Genomic DNA, 23,083 nt, shown 5'->3' with positions numbered 1-23,083 from the left:
TACTAAATACAAAAAAAATGTACAACTGTCGTTCATGCCTCTAAATTATTGGTGTTATTTAATTTTCTATGCATGCACCTCTTAATTATTAAACGTTTGCCTTGATATGGTAATATTAGTTATGTCTAGAGATTGGACAAAGAGAGTTCTGTCTAAATAAAATATCAGCCGACGGAACCTTTTGTTTTGAAAGAATGAACCCAACATTTTTAGCTGTGTGACAAGTGGAAGATACCTGCTGAGTATGACGATAGCTTGGTTAAAAGTGTATATAGTGAAATATGTATTATATTTTATATATAAATAAATAAAATTGGAAACTTATTTGGTTTTAATCGTTTTTTTCACACTATCCCATTCAAAATAAGTAGCACCTGTTCGCACAAGAAAACTACATTAATATGAGATTCATCGTTGTAACCCATATAGTTATTGCCATCTCCCGTCAGAGCGAATAAGATGCATTCTCTTTCTTCGATCGGTATGCTGGTTGCTGGTAAACAAATAAATACCTCAGAATGGTCTGCCTTTTATTATTTATTACATTTTTATCAATTTTCAGAACGCGAGATGTATATTATATTTACAATTGTATTGCAATCTGGAAGCCTAATCTTTTTCGCTTTCGAGCTCGCTATCAGCGAGAAGCGCTTTAGCGCTACAAGGGATCTCCCATCACAAAAGCGATGGACACGAATGCAGCGTTGCATTTTTTTGCGTTCTGACAAACAACGTTGCCGGATATTTTTTTCTCGTTATCAGCCATTACTATGAGTCAGTTCGGAAATGGTTCCGGCCTCTCACGGACTTCAGAAGAGTGTGACATTATGTCATCTTTCGAATAAGACAAATCGGAGACCCCTCTTTTTAATAAATTATTGACAGTCATAACTTTAGTACGTTTCCATTATTTTCATTGTCCAAATTAATACGGAAGGCATTCCATGCATTAAGATTAAACAGTAGTTATCGGCGGCTATCTCAAATTCGTAATACGGCGAAAATTTACGTTGGTGGACAGCGAATCAGCGCCGTCTAGTCGGTTACTCGGTAATGAGTCAGAATTGACGTTTTTACACCTCTTGAGTGTAGTACCTATTTTTATTGTGACCCTTGACTTGATAGGTAGTGACTCCTACCTGTTATCAACAGGCTTTTCTTGGTGTTTATAAATATTAAATAAAAGCGCGCCCAACCGTGACCCTGATCTCTATAAACGATTAAATAATACACCACATCTGATTCCCTGCTGAACTAGGTAAATATTTTATCCTTGGGTAAAGTCCTTCGACCTGTGTGTAAAAGTAACATGCCGGGCAAAAGTGAACAAAGATCCAGAAAAAAAGTAGGTGTAAACACGTATTATAAAATACCTTCTGTCTTGTGTTTCAGAGCCCTGTAACCAGCCTTGCCAATGTTAAAACTGAGATTGATCCTCTCCGAGTTGATTTCAAAGAAGAATTTGTTGAAGACAGTGATCCGCAACCTGGCTGCTCATATTCAAAATGCGAGCCATTAAATCAGGTGCTTACATACTTATACAATATTGTGTAATATACATACATCATGCTTGTAAGTGAACATGTCTTTTTCGCTCCGTTATTATTAGACCATTGAATTCAAAGTGTATTTTGTAAGAATATAAATTTGTCGTAACGAACAAAACGGTACATAATATATCACATGTTAAGATTTCAGCTCCTTCGGTGCTTTGTTTTCGGATACTAGATTTCTGAAAAGTTACGTCTCATAAATGATCCGACTTACGTTTTAGTAAATGGGCTTTTAAAAATCGGAGATCGCAGTCAGGGTTCCGCGTAATATGACACGTTGAATTATCAAATTATACGAGATACGTTTCGCATCAATCGTGTCAAAATCTTTCGTCAATTCAGAGGACCGGTCACCGGCTTCACGATTTAGTATAGATTAATAATCAATACATATTATTCATAAGTAACCATACGCGAACATGACGCCGCTTTTGGTCTCATTATCTCAAAATCCAGCACATATTTTCTATGCAAAGAGTTCGATTTAATATCATTACTATAATTATTATGTCAGACCAAGAATTTATTTTCATTTTGCTAACTGTGTTAAATCAAGCGGAATGATCTTTATATTACCTAACGAATTTTATCAATTTAATATGTTCGATTGTCGTCTAAGTCACAATATCATACTGTCGACATGAAGAAGTGGTCAATTATTATGAAAAGCTTTAATCAAAAGTAATTTTTAAAAACTCGTCATACCTATAAATCTTTTAAATTAACTAAATGGCTACCTATTCATGAGGCATTCTTTATATTTTGTACATTTAAAATGAATGAATACGACAGTTTGTTAAATTTGTATTATTGTAGACCACAATTGGAGGTTAGAATTTCATAACAAGTTGACGTTTCGATAAATATGTTTCTGTTTTAGAGACTGATATGTTATGAGTTAATTTTAAGTACTGGCAACACTAATTAGTTGTCAGAAAAGCGTTTCCGTGGACATTCTACCAAACGGTTCCAAATCAAAAAAATCAAACGGTGCCATTTGATTCATTCAATTCAGGTTCAATGATACGAACTTATAATATGTTAAATCATAGGACCGATCGATCGATTTAATAGGTATGTAGGTAGGTAATTTATAACGGGGGATAAGTGATCATTCTTCTTTTTCGAGACGCATATTTCACCCGACAGATGGCAGCGTGCAGCGGTGCGGTCACGTGACGTCTCGCGCGAATCGTGATGCGATTCGAATATAAGGCGGCCGATTATCGAGATTATATCGAATATGTCGCATTCTCCCGTTTAAGACGGCTACGGGTCGGTATAGCGCGAAGGCACGCCGAACGAGATACTTTTGCAATCTAATATAACTATCTCATTACCGGACGGAAAACGTTTAAACTCTGGATTATGTCAGTGTATATCGTCCGAAACATTTATGCACCGCGGCCGCACGCATCGTCGGCCGAAGTCGACGACAATTTATAATATAAGTTCCCGTAACACTCCTCTTTCATATTATATTCTCCATCACTGAACGGTTTTCCATTTTTAGAGATTATGCTTGAGGCAAAATAACAAGCAGTTATTATATTTGAATTACTGCCGATAAAAATTTCATATTGTTGATTGAATATTTTTTTTCATTTTACATTTTTTAATGCCTGAACTCATGGACCGACTTATGAAATTGTATATTCACATTAAACGTAATGATCATTCTTGAAAAAGATTTGCCTGCATTTTTTTATACAATTCGATTTGACAATTATGCATGAATTTCATCGTTTCCGTTTGTGCATAGATGGGTAAACATAATAATGAAAAGAAAATACGTATGGCTATGTCATCATTATTTTTTAATATCATGTATAAAAAAAACATTTTTAAATATATATAAAATTGTAATTTATTTTATCTTCCAAAATTAAACATTCGCGTTATATAAATAATATAACTGCTCGAGTCCAACCGTTGTAAGTATATCTTATTGATTTATCTAACTGTCTTGGTTCTACAACGTGAATAAAAGAAAGATGATGTTTTATTAATAAAACCAGAACGAACACCTTGACCACCTTTGAATGTCTCAGTACCTACATAAATATCTTGTGTGCTATGATTTTTAACTACCATGGATTTCGTCATTATGAATCCCATGTACTTCTTCATGGGATGGCTGCAAGCCAAATAAAGGCCTGCACGTGATGTGCGTTCTAGAACAATCTCCTACCAGATTTACCAATACCGATAGTAGGATGCACCCTTATAGAATAGCCGATTTTATTTGTTTTTTATGTTTTATTTTTAAATGTAGATATAAATTATTGTTATTTCAGAAGGCCACTTAACAATCTGATATTAATTTGCAGGGAGTTGATTTTAAAGAGGAGTATGTTGAAGACACTATAAGCCAAAGCATTCATGAGGATCCAAAACCTGGTTGCTCTTATTCGGCATGCAAACCAGTATATGAGGTAGGCTAACACTATTGTAAGAAACTTGAACAATCCATGTACGTACTGATATACGAGCGGGTAGACTCGAAAAATGAGATTGTTTAAGAGAATGTACGCCAAAGCAATTATGAGAACCCTCAACCCAGTTGCTCTTATTCTGAATGCAATCAAGAAAATCATCAATATCATAATCTACTCTTTTCATTTAAAGCAATCTAAATTAATCGTATATACCTATGTATTTACGGGTAGGTTTTTAAAGTAGATGCGTATAACTAAAAATGAAAATATAACGCATTTTAAACAATTCGTCAATACTAGGTCACACAACAGGGTGATATTGGGTGCGAGATAACAAATGCGTGCCTATGTCCAATTGTTATTTATCGCTCAGATCTTGAACTATTTTTTTAATTTATTTTTATTTTTATTTTATTTATTAAGGAAACAAATAGTTAAATATCGATTACAAAAATTTTAAATATAATAATGAAAAGTTATTGACACCAGCAAAGTTTCCATATATACATTATAAAATAGTTGGGCCTAACAAGATAGAGATTAAGAATAACGTAAATATAAAGAAATTACAAAAGAAAATTACATGAGAAAAATGAGGAAGAATAATGAATAATTAAATTATATACAAAAAAGTAACATTAAAAAAAAAATTATATATATGTAAATATAAAGGTATATCTATTTATACAAAATTTTGGAGATAGCGCGTTTAAATGATACAGGTGGATTATTAAAAGGATCAACGGTGGAAAAATACATATTATAATCTAAACAAGAGCGCCGAATAAAAGATTTTTGTGCATAATTAATTAGAACCGCTACGACAGATATGGTACAAAGTTTGGTTTCGCGTAAATCTTGATGGACAATGAGTGAACTATTGAAGAATGAAAACAATGGAAGCTGAGTACCATTTTCATTAAAAACAAATTCATCTATATCGAGTGTCCTTGACAGTGTATCCACCGTGTGGCTAGTTACATTTGCTTCATAGGTCTTCACTTTACTTGCAAAATTCTGCACTTTCCCTTCAAGCTCGCTGTTATATGGAATTTGCTGACTACAGGCTTGGCAACAGCCTGTAAAAGAAGAACACCGCTCTTTGGGTATATCTTACCTAAACCGATAGTAGAATGTTCCTTTGTTTTTAACCCATTGAAACCTAAATCGGATACTTTTTTTTAGAAAATTAGTTTTAACAAAAAGTATGTTGCTGATACAAAACCCTAAAGCAACATAGTATCCTCAGCCCGGCTACTCTGATTTAGAATGCACAACAGTAAACTAATTATCTACACAATATTTTATAAATTTTAAATAATGTACCTAGTTAGTTCTACTTAACTTAGGAAAAGGTGCTAATCTACTAGGTACTAATAAATGTGTATATCGTCAGCGCGAATATGTTAACCTAGGATAAGGATTCTTTGATAAACATAGATGGGAGAGTGATGTTTTATTACAAAACCCCATAAAGTCGAGTAAATACAATATACAAGTGCTATCTTTAAGTCTTACAAATACATCCCTGTGTTTCAAGATTCCTACATAATATGTATGTATAATAATATTATTATTAAGGTGTGTGATCAAAGAGATTGGACTCCTCCCCCAAAGGTAGCACACAAATGTCAGTGTGTACTCGTTTTGTGAGAGAAAGTTCTACTTCTCTGAAATTAGGTACACTTTGCTGCAAATGGGCCATACTTGGACATAAAAATGCCCCACTGAGTATTTTTTTTTATCAACACAAGCTTACAACCAATAATTTATGATAAAACGTATTTTCATTATAAAATGTTCCCGCAACAAAATTTTTATTAGGATTCAGGGTAAGAAAAAATAATGCAAATGGATGTAAGTATTTTATTTTTAATAACACAAAAAACATAATAATATTATGAAAAATTATACACAAATCAGTTAATAGCAAATGGTTAAATATTTGAATAAGAAATATGGTCTTGTTTTTACATATTGTTCTATATAAAATAACATAGCATTATTGTTTAGATAAAACGGTTAAATAAAAAACACAAATAATTACAGTTAATTACAAACAAAAAAAAAAGTTTATTATATTACCTACCTATTTACACATGTGTATTTTGAAAATATTTTATGAAATAAAAATATAACATGGGTTCGTTTTTGACATATTGTATATAAAATTACTTGTTTATACAAACCTATTAGAGACAAAATACAGGTAGGTATGTTAAAAATTTGATTATATAGTTAATTACAATATTTTATCTAATTAACTCAGTTTTTTAACTCTCATTTAACTTTAACACTCATTTAACGTCACTTTCCGAGAAATGCTTCCCACACAGTAATGAATATTTATATGTAAATAATAAAATCTATGTAAATAATGAATGTCATTAACAAGCACTAACAGTTTTTACTTTGAAAAAGACATCGTATATTTTTGGTTCAAAATAATATTATGCATACGGCCCTAGATTTTTCGCAATAAACAACCATTTGACGTTTGATCTAAAAGTTTTGAATTGTTATTGTAAAAGATCTTTTAGGAAAAACTATCAATGTATAAATAATTAATAGTATGCATATTGTTCCGAAATGCTGTTACTCATTTGTATTCTTCCATTAATAAACATTTTTTTACCGAATAATAACGTATAATACGTATAAATCGAGATAATAACAAAATCATATCCGCCATGTTGTTTTACCACATGACTTGAAGTAGCTCCAGAATACCAACATTACCAACTGTCTTTCTCCGATTCGTATTTTTTAGTACATAAATGATGGCGTGTTCCCTCTCCAGTCTTTCAATCTCTTTGTGTGTGTGTTTTTTTTTTAAATATTATTCTGTTATAACTATGTCGTGTGCCTCTAAGTTAATGCGATAGTTTACATTCTTTTAGTTGACTTCTGCAACCACTGCCGTGACCTATTCCGGTAGTCTCGGATTGTCAGAGAGAGAAGTACAAGAGCCATACTTTGAAATACAAATTGACTATCAAGACATTAAAAAAGAATTGGGCGTATATGAAACGATTACCAATATAGTCAGTGGCACTCATCATAAATTCTCATGTATAACATCCGGTGTGATAAAAAGGCAAAAAATGACTCATTCTGGTGAAAATCCATTTAAATGTGATCAATGTTATTTCTCTTGTATACAATCCGATGCGATGAAAATACACAAAATGACTCATTCTGGTGACAAGCCATTTAAATGTGACAAATGTAGTTACTCTTGTATACAATCCCGTACGATGACAAAACACAAAATGACTCATTCTGGTAATAAGCCATTTAAATGTGACCAGTGTAATTACTCTTGCAAAGGATCTGGTGATTTGAAAATACACAAAATGATCCATTCTGGTGAAAAGCCATTTAATTGTGACCGTTGTGTCTACTGTTGTAGAACATCTCGTGCGATGAAAATACACAAAATGACCCATTCTGGTGAAAAGCCATTTAATTGTGACCATTGTAATTACTGTTGTAGAACATCCAACGCGATGAAAATACACATAATGACTCATTCTGGTGAAAACCTTTTAATTGTGACCAGTGTGATTACACTTGTGTACAATCCGCTGCGATGAAAATACACAAAATGGCTCATTCTGGTGATAAACCATTAAAATGTGACAAGTGTAATTATTCATGTATACGATCTGTAGAAATGAAATTTCACAAAATGACTCATTCTGGTGAAAAGCCATTTAAATGTGACCGGTGTAATTTCTCTTGTAAAACATCTAGTAAGTTGAAATTACATAAGATGAGACATTCTGATGAAAATCTATTTAAATGTGACCATTGTGATTACTGTTGTAGAACATCCGGTACGTTGAAAATACACAAAAAAACTCATTCTGGTGAAAAACCTTTTATTTGTGACCAGTGTGATTACTCTTGTATACAATCCGGTGTGATGAAAATACACAAAATGACTCATTCTGGTGAAAAACCTTTTAATTGTGACCAGTGTGATTACTCCTGTGTACGATCCGGTGTGATGAAAAAACACAAAATGACTCATTCTGGTAATAAGCCATTTAAATGTGACCAGTGTGATTACTCTTGTAGAACATCTAATCAGTTGAAATTACATAAAATGAGACATTCTGGTGAAAAGCCACTTAAATGTGACAATTGTGAATACTCTTGTATACACTCTCGTAGTATGAAAAAACACAAAATGACTCATTCTGGTGATTAGCCATTTAAATGTGACCAGTGTGAATATTCTTGCATACATTCTTGTGCTTTGAAAATACACAAAATGACTCATTCTGGTGAAAAACTATTCAAATGTGACCGATGTAATTACTCTTGTAGAACATATGCTATACTGAAAAGACACAAAACGATTCACGTTCGTAATAATATATTGTAATTATATTGAATGTTACCATGCAATATGTTAACAATTTCGTACCTACACAATTCACAAAATAGTGTCACGCTGACCTTTTTAATCGTATTAATTAATCTTTTTCATAAGTTATAAGTCATTGATTAAGACATTATATTATTTAATAGCGTTAGCAATCAATTTAGTGCCAATAAAAATGTAGTGCATTAATTGTCGTAGGAATATTATATACTTACCAATGTTTGGGAAATTTTCCAGCATTAGTTTTATGATAATAATACGATGTAAATGTCATCAAATGAGTTATCTATCATTTATCATCGTGTGACCAAAAGCACATTTTAAAAACATTGGGAAACTTCGTAATATAATGTTTTACTTGTATAACCCCACTGTTGTGACATTATATTATCCGATTGTCAGGTGATAATGAATGTTCGTGCTTTTTAAATAGTATCGGATGCCTTAAATTTTTCGTTTACTTTTTTCCTGTCTTGTATTTTCATATTGATAAATATTTTTATCGCAAATTATGGAAAATGATTCGTGTGGTGCCAGTAACAATACCAGTCGTTGGTCTTTGCCAGTCATTGCAATTGAAAGTTTCTTTGTTGTCTTACGACCTCTGCTCGCTACTCACTTTTTAAATAAGTTTAAATTGTTAATTCCCTACTTTTAACACATTTTACAGTCTTTCTTTAAATGTGCCACTTCTAACATTTTGTTATGTATTGTATTTTTATTATTCTCATTTTCTCTTAGCAGTTCTCTCTGAAACTAGAACATTTCATTTCTATAGCATCTCCGATGTATGTATGTTAATATAATATAAACAACTTATTAGGGAGGTACATGACTGACTCATAATTATTAATATTATGTTTTTACATTTTATTTTTCTACTATTCTGTGTATGTATATCTTTACTATCTTCCTCGGCTTGATTACTGACCGACAAGAAATCGGCGATAACAGGACGTCGCTGTAGTTGATAAAAGACTTCTCAGTGACGTAACTGTCATGGCGGCAACGCGTGCTAGATGCATGGTAAATAATGTATCGGCTCTCTTTTTCGATGCGACTCCTTTTAGCTTTAGCAATAAACCATAAGTAAACAATATAAGAATAAATCAACATCACTGGAGCGAAAAATGATAAATGGTAAATTTGGGGGCGCCTCTTGAATTTGAAAATGGAAGTGCGATTAGCTGCACTGGGAGGGATTGTTAGTACATAGTTTTAACACGCGGACAAGATGTTCTTTTTCGACTATATAATATCAACTATATATGAATACTCTGCTGGTAGTTCACTGATTTATTTCCCAAACCATAATTTTAGATAATTTATTAATATGTTAGTACCTAGGTATTAATTTTTGTAATACTTTAAGATTTTTATTGGAAAATATCCATATAATGTAATTTGTTTTAGTTTTAATAATAAAATGAGACACACATTCAAAACTTTTATTTTAAAATAATACATAAATAAACTTAAATCACATTATTTTAGTACAACCTTATTTTCTGTAATAAGTTTATTGCGAGCCACGTGCTTCAACATATTTATGTTTGAATTGAGTCATCTGGGAACTTTCAATGAATTCGTTTCATAGTTATTTATTCACGTTTTGGTAACGCTATCTTAACTTCGCCTATCAAAATCCATGTAAAAGCTTCTCGATTTGCTTTCAAACAATACACATTGCAAGAAGTTAACTACAATAATACATAGATACTGTACCTAATGTATTTTTTTATATTCGAGAATTCCGGATTTCAGAAATTAACAAAGTACAATAGAGTTCAAAAAACTATATTTTTTATTTAATGCATAATTCGCAAGATTTAAGAATGTAACATTTTTTTATTGACATACATAATTTTGAAAACACTTCTGAGAAAATATGTAACCAATAGAACAATGCGACACCCAGCAGTATCAAATTTGCGTCTCTCGAATTTAGCACCCATGCAAATTGACCACAATGCTATTGTAATATATACCAAAGTATTCTAAGAGCCATTAGTTAAAATGTGTCGCAATTAGATATGATACCTATAGCGTAATGTTCAATGAGCATGGGCGCGAAACCCGAGAGATGTAGGCTCGATCCTGGGTGTCACATTTTTTCAAAAAAGACTTTTTCTATTGCATACTACCTATATTTTCTCAGAACACATGTAGGTATGTACAATAGAGTTCAATAAGAAAATTGACATTTTTTTTCGTCGTTTACCTTATTTTTTTGTCAGTCGGAGAGGCTGGCGAATAATTGCCGCCCGTTTTATGACCTGAAGTTATCGCATATGCCATATAATATGGAAACGGCGATCATGTCTACATTGATGTGATTTATTTTGTCAATCGAATCGTTATCAAATAATACCAACGCTTGGAATTCAATCATTAAAGATTGTTGCGTATAATTATGTTGTATAAAAGCCATAACGATTATGGACGTATCCGAAATATCACCAAAGGACTCAACACAATATTATATAGGTATGGAAATTTTAATGACAGCACTATTTATCGCTACCTACTAACACACCTTGGAGTTTCAGTGAAAATATGACACCTAATTCTAAATCCGATATTATTAATGGGTATGACTATAGATAGACGCTATGATCTATTATTTCTACGAAAGATTGATTTGAAATTTGTTTAGAAATGAATAAATTATTGTATCAACTTGGAAGTAGAGTGTCAGCAGGGCCTACCAAAACCCTAGAGCTCTTCCGAGCATAATGTATCACAGCATTAAAATTTGTTAAAATAGGTAAGCTCCGATAGGAGGGCCATGTCGCAATTATGGACGGTGCTCAACCGCTATGCAGCGCCGGCGCGAGGTTATTTGGTGCCCTAAACAACGTTTATTTGAGCGCCCCCTTATTAACAAATTGTCTTCTTTTTTTCGAAACAAAAAAAAACTTTTAGGGATCATTAGACATAATATACACTAAACTTATAAATAAAATAATTTTAGTCTTTTCCAAAAAATCTAAATTAAACACATTATTATAAAACACGCACGCACACACCTTTGCATAAGAGATATCACTGATGAAACAATTTTCTTTTATATAGCCCATTCTAAGATCTGGGTCAGTTATCTTTGACTGTCGGAAATAAAAAGAAAGCATTTCGTACCAATAATTAATCTTATCAACGTTTTTTGAAGCACCTCGATCGTATTTTTTGAGCATTTCCTTGCACTAATCGACACGCGCCTTTTTTGTGCGATTGTCAAATTATGCGGGATCCAACGCGAACATAGCTTATTCACGTCTAAATAAATGTTCATACAAGATCGTATACACGCTGGTGTCAATAATCAGGGATGCCTCAATCTCGCAGTTTGTCACTGACGATCTTGCATGATCAGTTCACGCACAGTAAAATAAATAACATACAGTGTTTCTATAAGAGAAACTGCGAAATAATATGTCAGGTAATTTAAGCAAAAATACCTACACATTGAACTAATTTGATAAACTTGGGAATGATAGAAGCGATTTTTGTGATAGTACCCGATGGTGGAGAACTGAGGCTTTATTTAAGGCCCTCGAGAAGTGGAGTGTATGCTGAAGATAACGATATCTACACGTTGACCATTTCATAATGTCAGCACATCCTGCACGCACATGAATGATGCGGTTATGAGCAATACTGCAATACTAATATATTCACAGCATCTGAGTATAAATACCTTCTACATGTGATTGCAGTTATTTAACAATCTACCTATTATATTGTCTATAACCAGGGAGACGATATTCGGGAGTCTTTCATTATGTACGTCATTCAGCAAGAAAAGAAAACACATGGTTGAAGTCTCCGAGCGGAGTTGGGTAGGTATATTACTCTTAAGACATATTGGAAACATTATTTTATGAAAAAAAAATCAATACACTATGTCACATTATATAACGAATTATTACTACGGTCGTGAGCTAATAAGGCTTCGAAATGTAGGATTATTTAAAAGTTTGTCTTTTTTACTCACTATTATCTTTAGTTCGCACTTGCCTTATTTATTGACTATTATTGAACACCAGTTCTGATGAATACAACAATGCACTGGGCAGAATCAACTTGGGGAAGCCTTCGTCTAGCAGTCGATTGATTACGGATGATGAATATTATAATTATAGCGGTATGTATCGTTATTATCTTATAAATTTTGATAATTGTAGGAATCATTAGACCGGGAGGAATGGAATTAGCTTGGAATTCTCCATCTAGGAATGGATTGATTCAGGCTGATACTAATGATGATATAAATAGCTGCATATTATGTAGTTTTTATAAATATAGTAATGCACAGAACCAGGAAGAGTGAAACCATGTTGGATACGCCTTCATCCAGCAGTAAAATGATCCCCAGGCTGATGATGATAATGATGAAGTCGTTTGATATATAATCGATTAGGTACTGATTCGGTTAATTTCTTAACATTGTTCAAGCCACTATAATCAATGTGATTCTATACGTCACGATGATTGCTAGATTATACTGATAAGAAAAGTAACATTGTATAAGAATAAATAAGGCACACAATCGTTTGTCAACTCAATACCAAACAAACAAGCATATTTTGTATTAAGTATACACATAGATGTTTAATAAATATTATAGACCAGTGTCACACAGGATAGACATTAGAAAATGTTAATGGCATAATCAAATCATATTAATTATAGTTTTGAAAACGATAAGTAACAACCTAAAACCAGAAGCGTTGACTATTTAAGATGTTAACAACTGAATGACGTATCTTTTTATGCAATTTTATGCTATAATATGTTCGACATGAGTAATCACAATGCACACATTTAAATGGCACTTCACAGAGTAAGTCGTTTTGTGTATTTTCATATTACCAGATCTAACACAAGAGTTATTGGAGGGTAAATTAGCAAAACAAGAAATATCAACAAACCAAAAGTTGTCATAATTCACAATTTAATTTCGGATTAGAGGTACTTGTGTAGCAGTTTTCATATATATTGGACATTTTAATGCTTAACGTTCATTCATACAAATCATTACAGGACCTGTATGGGGTATTGAGAAACCGTTATTGTCGAAGGACTATGATTTGTTTTATACTTTTTCATAAAGTTAGATGAAAGTACGGGTGAAAATGTAAGTTTTCCAAATGCCTAAGTCATTTTCAAGTTTCGTGCGACATTTCATGTTTTTCGTGTGTACACTTTATTAATATTGTTAATATTGGCTTTCCACCACAATGAATTGTTTTGTGTATTTCATATCACCAGGAAAACATGGGAAAATTACAATGGTCATAATATGTAAATAGTTTTTAACCGTAATGAGTCTCTTTGTGTATTTTCATACTTGTGGATGAGTGATAACAATGAAACAATTATAAAGCTATTTTAAATAAGCCAATGTTGTGTACTTTCATGGTGCCACATGCTATACACGAATAATTAATTACAAGGTCACATTGAAACGGCTTTTCAACAGAATGTGTCATTTTGTGTATTTTCATATTACACGATGTTATAGAATACTATTTAAATTGGTCACATTTAAATGGCTTTTCACCAGAATGAGTCATTTTGTGTATTTTCATATCACCAGATCGAAATCTGCTGACGATGCCAGTTTTAACGAGTTTTAATGAGTCATCTTGTGAGCTATCATTCTACTAGACATTATACAAGAGTAATTACATTGGTCGTATTTAAATGGCTTTTTACCAGAATGAGTCATTTTGTGTGATTTCATCGTATCGGATTGTATACAACAATAATCACATTTTTCGTATTTAAATGGTTTTTCACCAGAATGAGACATTTTATGTAATTTCATATCACAAGATGTTATACAAGAGTAATTACATTGGTCACATTTAAATGGCTTTTCACCAGAATGAGTGGTGCTGTGTTTTTTCATATTAACCGATTCTTTACAAGTCATTACATTAGACACATTTAAAAAGCGTTTCACCAGAATGAGTCATTTTGTGCCTTTTCATGTCACAAGATCTTAAACACGAGTAATTACATTGGTCACATTTAAATGACTTTTTATCAGAATGAGTCATTTTGTGCCTTTTCATATTACAAGATGTTATACTAGAGTAATTACATTGGTCACATTTAAAAGGCATTTCACCAGAATGAGTCATTTTGTGGCTTTTCATATTACAAGATGTTCTACAAAAGTAATTGCATTGGTCACATTTAAATGGCTTTTCACCAGAATGAATCATTTTGTGTATTTTCATTACTCCGGATTGTTTACAGGAGTAATCACAGTGGTCACATTTAAATGGTTTTTTATCAGAATGGGTCATTTTTTTTTTGATTCTTGAATTCGGATCGCATGCTTACATAATTAACAGTTTCCGCTATTGATTTTTTATGACACGTTTTGTGAAGCTTCAATTGAGATAGCGAAGCAAAAAAATCAAAACAAAAACTGCACACTAAATTTTCCTTATTAAATGATTGTTTCCCCAACTTTATAACAGCTACTAATAATTCAGGATTTTTGGGGGTAGATTGTATATGCTTACGTTTAGCAGTGCGACTGACTATATTAGTAGTCGTTTCATATACACCCAATTCTTTTTTAATGTCTTGATAGTCAATCTGTATTTCATCGTATGGGTCTTGTACTTCTCTCTCTGGCAATCCGAGACTACCGGAATATGTCACGGCAGTGGTTGCAGAAATCAACTAAAAGAAAGTGAAATATCGAATTAAATCAAAAATCTTAATAATAAACATAGGAATCTTGACAAGCATGGTGGATAAAATCAGCGAAAAAAAGATCCTTATGTTGATCAATATTTTTATTTCAAGTCAATTCGCATGGGATTTAAATATATTATTAAGACTTAAAATATGACTATGATAATATGGAATCAGGCAAGTTATTATATTCATTTGACCTTGTGAGGATTTATAAAAAAACATTATTCTGCCATATATGTTTATCAGAGCATCCTATTCCTAGCTAAATATATTCGCTGCCGACCTATATATATTATTTAAGCAGCAGACTAGTATTTATAGAATAGTTTGTAAGTAATCGAATTACAGGACATCATAAAAAAGAAAATTGAAATCAACTTCCTGAAATTTTTCAACCTGTTACTTGAGTAGTTCGAAATGATGAGTTGTTTGAAATGTGTGATAATTCTACTTTCAGTTAAAAGCATCTAAATTGAAAATCAGTAAAATTTAATAGTCTTATGTACCTGTTTAAATATACACTGCATCATCTGCTAATTAAATAATAATTAATAATATCACTTAAGCCAAGTCATTGACAAATTTTTGCATTCCTATTTGGAAACTGACCTTTATGAATTAGATTCATGGCGGTTGAGAAAGTTTATATAATGACCGCATGTTTTGAGCATCAGAGAAATGGTAAACTATTAAATTGGCACTCACAGTGTGTTGAATAAGGTAAGTGAGTTCTTCTAGGTTGTTTTTAGTTAAAATCGATTGAAATGGTCAGTTTTTTTCGCACAAGTAAATTTAATTCAGTAGCTTATTCTTCTTCTTCTTCGGCCATATCCGCCCCTTAATTGGAGCAAATGGATAACATGCGGGGCCGCAAAGAATCCCTGTCGCTTGCCAGTCTTCTTGCTTCGTTCCAGGGCAAACCAACTTTCCGTAGCTCCGCCGTATACTCTATAGATAGTATTAGTATAGGACGCTGGAATCCGGTCGGCTTGAAAAACAGGCAATCCAGGTGGCGGTTCTCATCTAGCATCCGCAGCACGTAGCCGAACAAGGTCCAACATCGCTTTTTCACTCTCGTTGTGATGAGAGGCTGCATGGTACGTTCTCTTATCTCCTCGTTTCTCCTAAATTTATACCACCGTACATCCAGTATCCGTCGCAAAAATCTGTTTTCAAAGCTCAGTATATGGTTGCTCTGAGCATTCGTAAGGTGCCATGATTCGCTACCGTAAAGCAGCACTGTCAGAATGCAATGGTCCAATAGGCAGCATTTGATATGATGATCCCAGACATTCAGCATCGAGTTAAATGTTTCTCCAGCCATTCATATCGACCTTTTTTCAGAGTTAACACCGTTAAAATCGTATGTGGATTATTTTAAATGAATAGATTGTTATAATACCTGATTTCCTGGGTTGCATTTAGAATAACAGCAACTAGATTGCTCATAATTGCTTTGGCGAACATTCGCTTGAACAATCTCACTGTCTGAGTCAATCCGCTCGAAATATTTTTACGATTTTACATTGCTAACGTATTTTGAAGAGATCTAAAAAAATTAATAAACTTTATACTTAAATACAAAATCATATCAGTCTATACTTAAGACAATATAATATAATCTGCCTTAAGCAAATCCGGTGAAGGCATTTTGACCATGAAGTAAAATATATTCGCTGAACGACTTGTGATGTGAGATGGAAGTGAACCTTGTCGGTTGTATCGTGTATTTGTTATGTGACTATCGTGGACAAATAATTTAACAATTAATATACGCATGCGAGATTTCACTAACACGTTTTTCTCTCTGCCACCTCTTATAGAGTCGTATACCATGGCGTAACGAACGTTAAGCTACCTTCAATGTTGCGTTGAATATCACAGGCGCAATTTACCTGAGCTCGGTTGGCGAGCTCTAACTAGAGTGTTTGATTATTATTACAGCCAATTCACGACGAGAAAAAACATTCTCGATTGCAGATACCAAGTAACAATGGTTGACCGGTCTTATTGGTTGGAAACTCTTACCCTTTAACTGACATATGGGCCACTTCAATAGGCATCTTGCAATTCCCCACATATAAAGTTATCGTAAATCATAATGCAGTAGAGGCTCAATTATCCAGACTATTTGGAGATGAAAATAGTTCCGAAAATCTAAAACTATTTTACCATTTTTTTCTTAAAATCTTACGAAAATGACAAACATACCAACATATAAAAATTCTTTAGAAAATATTAAGTGATATTAATTTTACGATGTCTTATTGAGCAGACACAGCAGCCTTCAGTGATTGAGGTAATCGCGAAAAACGGCTTATGTGGCTAGGACATGTGTTCCGGATGTCACCAGAGAGCGCGACCTCACGTACCCTTGTGGCACAGTCTCAAGAGTTCTGTCGCCGTGGCCAGCCCTGCCTTACCCTGCACACTAAAGCGATATACGTGCTACAAGTCTGGAAGCGCGAGAGTTGGCGATGGACCGAAGGAAGTGGCGCCCCAATACTGGGTCGTGAGAAGGTGAAAAAAGAAGAAGAATTACATATGCTTACCTTAATCGCTGATGTATTAACGATTCGTAAATAAAAGATGCTTCAGCAGAAATACGGAATGACAATGTAAATAAATTGGTCTGTATGATGAAACTACTGATTTGTGGTTGATAAAATAGCCAATTTAAATATTAAATTGAAAGATAACAACTGCACCTTTTACTCCACGTTTGGTTCTCTGTTATGGGCGAGTAAAAACAAATCATTGAACTATTTTACGATTCAAAATGAGTCCATAAAATCTTTGTTTTTCGAATCTAGTACGGATGAAAAAAGATGTGTTTTTGTTTCTGATGCTAAAACTGGTCAAGTGATTCAAGTGTTTACTTGAAATTACTGCACATAACTTTTTTGGCTGGAAGACTGGAACGATTCGTATATTGATTGTGTTTTTGATACGTACTTTCATGTCCTATATCTCATATGAAAACAAGACACCCTATGATCACGTACCCGAATCTGTGGTGTTTATGTCAAAACAAACCTACGTACATGCATTGTTCAAGTTTCATAGAATATTGTGTAGATACCTACTTGATAAACTGGTTTCCGTTCAGAATAAGAGCAACCGGGTTTTGGTTCCTCATGAATGCTTTGGTTTATTGTGTCGTCAACATAATCCACTTTGATATCAACTCGCTGAAAGTTGGTATCCGATTTTATACTGAACATGTGTGTTGAACGCCTCTGAAAAAACAATAATTAATAAATATATTTTAAATAAAACAAATCGGTTATCAGATAAAGGTGCACCGTACTATGAGAATTGGCAGATCTGGTAGGAGATTGATTTATAACAGACGTGTAGTCACTGCATGATGAAGTGTGCTCGAAGCGAGAGCACTGGCTAATGCATGGATAGGGAAGGTAACGGCTGAGGGGTAGGCATGTCCAGCGTACATGTGGTTTAGAATGGCCCGATCCATGGTAGATAAAAACCATAGCAAACACAATGTTTACGTACCTACTAAAACATTCAACAGTGTCAAGTTGTTCGTATTGTTCTTATTAATAAAACATCACCTTTCATTTATTCACTGAACGGAACGGTTGGTAGTTCAATGGGATATACAACGATTGGATTTGAGCTGTTTTATGATATTTGAGCACTTTACGAAATGGCGTTGAATTGTTTAAAGTGCATTTTTCGACAATGATGCATTTAAAGTAAGTAGAACTCTCAACACCTTATTTTATCACTCCTCCACTTCTTCTTCTTCTTCTTCCACCCGGTCACGTCCTAACATTGGGACATAGAGCAAGCACAAGTTGACGTCACTTCCTCGGTTCATCCCAACTCTTGCGCTTCCCGCCATGTCAGACCTGCAGCACGTAGGTTGCTCTTGTAACACCGCTGCAGGGTGAGGGAGGGGCGGCCATGGCGACGGAACCCTTGAGGCTGTGCCACAAGGGTACGAAGTGTCGCACTATTTGGCGGCATCCGGAATACGCGTCCCAGCCACGTTAAGCGTATCTTTATGATAACCTCAATCACCGAAGGCTGATGTGTCTGCTCACGAACTCGGGTGTTTGTAACGCGGTTGTACCAATGTACTCCTAAGATTCGGCGGAGACATCGATTCTCAAAGCTCAAAAGCTGACACTCTTGAAGCTTAGTAAGATGCCATGTCTCACAGCCATGCAGGAGCACAGGTAGCACGCACGCGTTAAACAAACGACATCTGGTCCTCACAGAATACAGCCTTGACCTCCATGCGACTCCAAGTTGGCTGAACGCAGAACTCCTCCACTGCTGTCCGAATACTTTACCCAGTAGGTACCTTTTGTTAAAGTACCTACTTCAACTATAGGTATGTTTCACGAATAATACCTATACTTAATAAGTATTGTATTGCTCTTGATTGCAGAAAAGACAAGGAAAATCTAAAAAAATTTAAGTAGGTACCTATGCAAATTGTTTTATTATTTCTATGATACCTACTGGTGACAGCTAACAATATCAAAATATTCGAATGTTTTAGAGTTCATTCCGTCACTATAATCATTCCACCCCATCACACAATTAGTATTTATTAAAATAAAAGTAGGAACTTACCCGATTCACTTGTTCCGAATAAGAACTACCCTGTTGCGGATCTTCATAAATGTCTTCAATAAGCTCAGTCTTTATGTCAATTAGCTGATTCTTCGATGTTATTATTGTTGGGTCTGAAACAATATTCTAAAAAACAAAACATTATGTTATAAAATCAAGAATATTTTTAAGAAGACCGACAATACGTGCGAAGCTCGACCACACACTTGAGTGGGCAGTGTTTCTGTCGTTATCTGACGCCAAACTTCATTAATATATTATAAAAGTAGGTAACAAGCATATTGCAAACAATACTAATCTGCAATAATGTTTGAATTGTCAATGTCAATTCATACGTATTATAATTTAATTTAAAATAAAACAAAATAATATTATAAATATAATTATGCAGATAACGCCTAAAGGACACCTCAAAGTGACCTCAAAGCGGTGGAAACTGGTCGATACTCAATTACGTCGACTAATTCAATTGGTATATTGTATTACTATAAAATAACAATACCTACTCAATGGTAATTCAAAACGAACGTACCAACTTTCCTTATCTAAAACAATTGGTTTAAGTGTCGCTGGCGACTGATTTATAGTTTTTTTTTTATCGGTGGAAGTGTCAAATAGTTTTCTTCCTCGGTTATTGAAACATTTCCAATTCGATATCCGACATGACTAGGTACATGATTCGTTCGGACATAATATACTTTATGATATCTTTGGCACCATTGTTTGTCGATTCTCTGGAGAATGTTTATCCCGAGAAAGTAATATATAACCATTGAAAAACTAACCTCGGCAGCGTGGCGGGGATAATCATCATACTCGTGTTTAATGTAAGTATTTAACTCTGGATTTTTTCCATGTAAGGACACGTCGAACAGACGTTGCTCATTTGCATCAGGCTCGAAGTCACCTCCTTCGCGTTTTACGTCCATTTTACGATTTGAACGCGTTCGTTCTCAAAGATTATGGAGTAACACTGTAAGCAATCCTGACAAACTGGTATATTCTGGCAGCCGTGATAGTAGACGATGATTCGATGATTGCTCCCGCCATAAACAAAAGATACCGAATAGTATTGCCACATAATATTATGTATTATTTTGATGATTTGCATTTATAGTGAACTAAATATTATAATACCTATTAGCGCTTGGCCGTAGTCATGGGGCGTCTTCGACGTGGAATAGGCGCGGGGACGGGCACGGGTAGAGTGTCCGTAGTAGCCCGCGCGCGTCCAGTCGTGTTCAGCGTCAAATCAGGGATAGGAAACCATAAACACAGAAAAGTTTTTACTGGAAAACTCCTATTTGAAATGGCAAAACTTTGCACCAAAATATGGGGCCAATGAAATCAATATGGAAAGCACTAATTTAGCAGAAGAATTTTATAACTTATACAAGAAACTGCGGGAACAACCAGACAAGTTTTTCGAAAAAGAGTAACATGAGAAAATATTTGATTATGTATATTCTAATTGATCTAAGTTTTTATCTATTCTTTTTGAGTAATTTTTTGCGATCCGACTATCGCCTTTTGGCATCTTCAAACACCACCAATGGTGAATATACACTGTCATCTGATACAGTTAATTCCTGTTTATTTGGTAAATTTATATTTATGAATTTAAATTCAAATTCCATCAAGTACCCTTGGTCGATTTTATATTTTGATTATATATTGGATAATATGTAAGTTAAAGTTTAAAAAAGACATTTCGGTTCATATGGTGTGAATGTAGGTGTAGAATGTACGCTTCATAGCTTTGCACCCCGGCTCTATGATGGAAATGATGTACCTACTTAATATATTTTATTTTTATTATGTTTATATTTTTTTATTAAGGAAAACAAACAGTTACATAGACTACAAATATGTATAAAATAGACTAGAAAAAGATATTGCAACAAGCAAAGTTTCCATATAAATTATAATAATTATAGTTAATCATATTAAAATTTAAATACAGAGAAATTAGATAAAGAGATAAATGAGAAAGAATATTGAATAATTATAGACAAAAAAAAACATTTTTTTATGTACCTACCTTTATAACTATAAGTAAAATAAGTATACAATATTATATGTGCGTTAAGAATTATTGAAATTTAAAGATATTATTTTTACATAATATATATTTATTTAGTACTACATATTATGTTAATACAAGTGAATATATAATTTTTATATATATTTGATATAATTTTATACGACGTAATAAGGCAAAGAGGCGTATCAGTGTAGTAAAAAGTGCAACGTTATAAAACGTATACCTACTTTACATCACTTCACACTATCTATGCTTTGTGAAAATAATACCATAAATACACCAGACGCACGCGGTAAGCTCATGATGGTTTGAGACACCCGCAACTCGCTCGTTTCCCGCGTCGGTGCCCGTTCATTCAGTGCGGACACCTCTATGCGCGCAGTATGGGAAGAGCCCGCCGCATGTACGATCTTGCCTGCGTTGAGCTAGACGCGCCAAAACAACACGCGCGAACACCCGTCCCCGCGCATTGTCTACGGACACGTCGAGACGTGTTCATACGTTTGAGTAGCCCGCCCCGCCGCCGCCCCGCGCCCGCCTAACCACCACGGACGAGCACTAGGCATCCTACTAATTATGTTATTATAAAGTTTAGTTCAAACAGATACATAATGATACATCTGATGTCTAGTCAAATGTAAGGTACCTACCTAAGTATATTATTAAAACGAAGCCAAAGGCAATCTACAAATCGCTTATGGCTCAAATAGACTCTACGACGATCGATCATAATATATTATATATGACGAAAAACCAGTTTATTATTTTGGCGTCCTGTGTCACAGAGTGTAAATACAATGTCATAGACTTTCATAATTATATGTCAAACGTCGTATCGTCACTGTAGGATTGGTTTGTCGAATAGACCAAATGTCAAATGTTCAGAGGACAAAAAACAAATTGTTGTTTTTACAGCATAATATGAATCCTGTGTTCATTACAATGTAATTTAAAGAAAAGGATGGTTCTGGTCCATTTAGATAGAAAAAATCATTTTGCATTAAAAGGTCGATTTCGACAAAAATGGATGTCATTATTAAGTCAAACGTCATATTATGTCTATGTCAAACGTGTTGTCATAATATATTATTGTTTATAGGGCATAGATCGCGCGGGAAGTTTTTTTTCTGTCTTTTATTTCGAACATCTTATTGACAGTAGACACAGGTACACGGTAATAATAAAATTGTTATATAAACAGTAATGAATTGGATATAACTGATAATAAATGAATTCGCAAAATCGTGGTGGAATGGACGTATGACGCTGTTATTAATTTAATTAAAATAAAAATGAAAATGAAAACCACTGTTAAATTTGTGTTATC

General features: G+C 33.8%; 2 protein-coding genes across 5 annotated transcripts in view; both read right to left on the bottom strand.

The window, feature by feature from the left end:
• The window catches only part of LOC147076097 (uncharacterized), an 833,775-nt gene that overhangs the window by 391,967 nt on the left and 418,725 nt on the right, over window positions 1-23,083 (bottom strand). The gene's annotated exons all lie outside the window — the stretch shown is intronic.
• On the bottom strand, window positions 14,549-20,732 carry LOC147076111 (uncharacterized). 2 transcript variants are annotated; one of them, XM_085941642.1, is made up of 5 exons: window positions 20,498-20,717; window positions 19,713-19,838; window positions 18,191-18,343; window positions 16,507-16,653; window positions 14,718-15,086 (listed from the first exon to the last, which is right to left on the bottom strand). In XM_085941642.1, exons 1-4 carry the CDS (start codon window positions 20,639-20,641, stop codon window positions 16,618-16,620), a joined length of 459 nt encoding a protein of 152 aa, XP_085797768.1. In that variant the 5' UTR covers window positions 20,642-20,717; the 3' UTR covers window positions 14,718-15,086; window positions 16,507-16,617. The 2 variants fall into 2 exon arrangements, with proteins under 2 accessions (XP_085797767.1, XP_085797768.1); XM_085941641.1 differs by lacking the exon at window positions 16,507-16,653 and having other exon boundaries at window positions 14,549-15,086; window positions 20,498-20,732.

This window comes from Rhyacophila brunnea, unplaced genomic scaffold (assembly GCF_057557595.1).
Source record: "Rhyacophila brunnea isolate RB1 unplaced genomic scaffold, BYU_Rbru_1.0 scaffold_13, whole genome shotgun sequence".
Lineage (NCBI taxonomy): Eukaryota > Metazoa > Arthropoda > Insecta > Trichoptera > Rhyacophilidae > Rhyacophila > Rhyacophila brunnea.
The sequence above is the reverse complement of the archived record's forward strand: the minus strand, read 5'-3'. Positions and strand labels throughout refer to the sequence as shown.

Bases quoted from the DNA above. Each gene is read 5' to 3' on its own strand.
- LOC147076111 (XM_085941641.1), bottom strand. From the start codon at position 20,641: ATGGACGTAAAACGCGAAGGAGGTGACTTCGAGCCTGATGCAAATGAG. The intron at 18,344-19,712 runs GTAAGTTCCTAC...TTGTTTTTTCAG, and splicing joins ATTCGGAACAAGTGAATCGG to AGGCGTTCAACACACATGTT. The intron at 15,087-18,190 runs GTAGGTATCTAC...ACTTTCTTTTAG, and splicing joins AACGGAAACCAGTTTATCAA to TTGATTTCTGCAACCACTGC.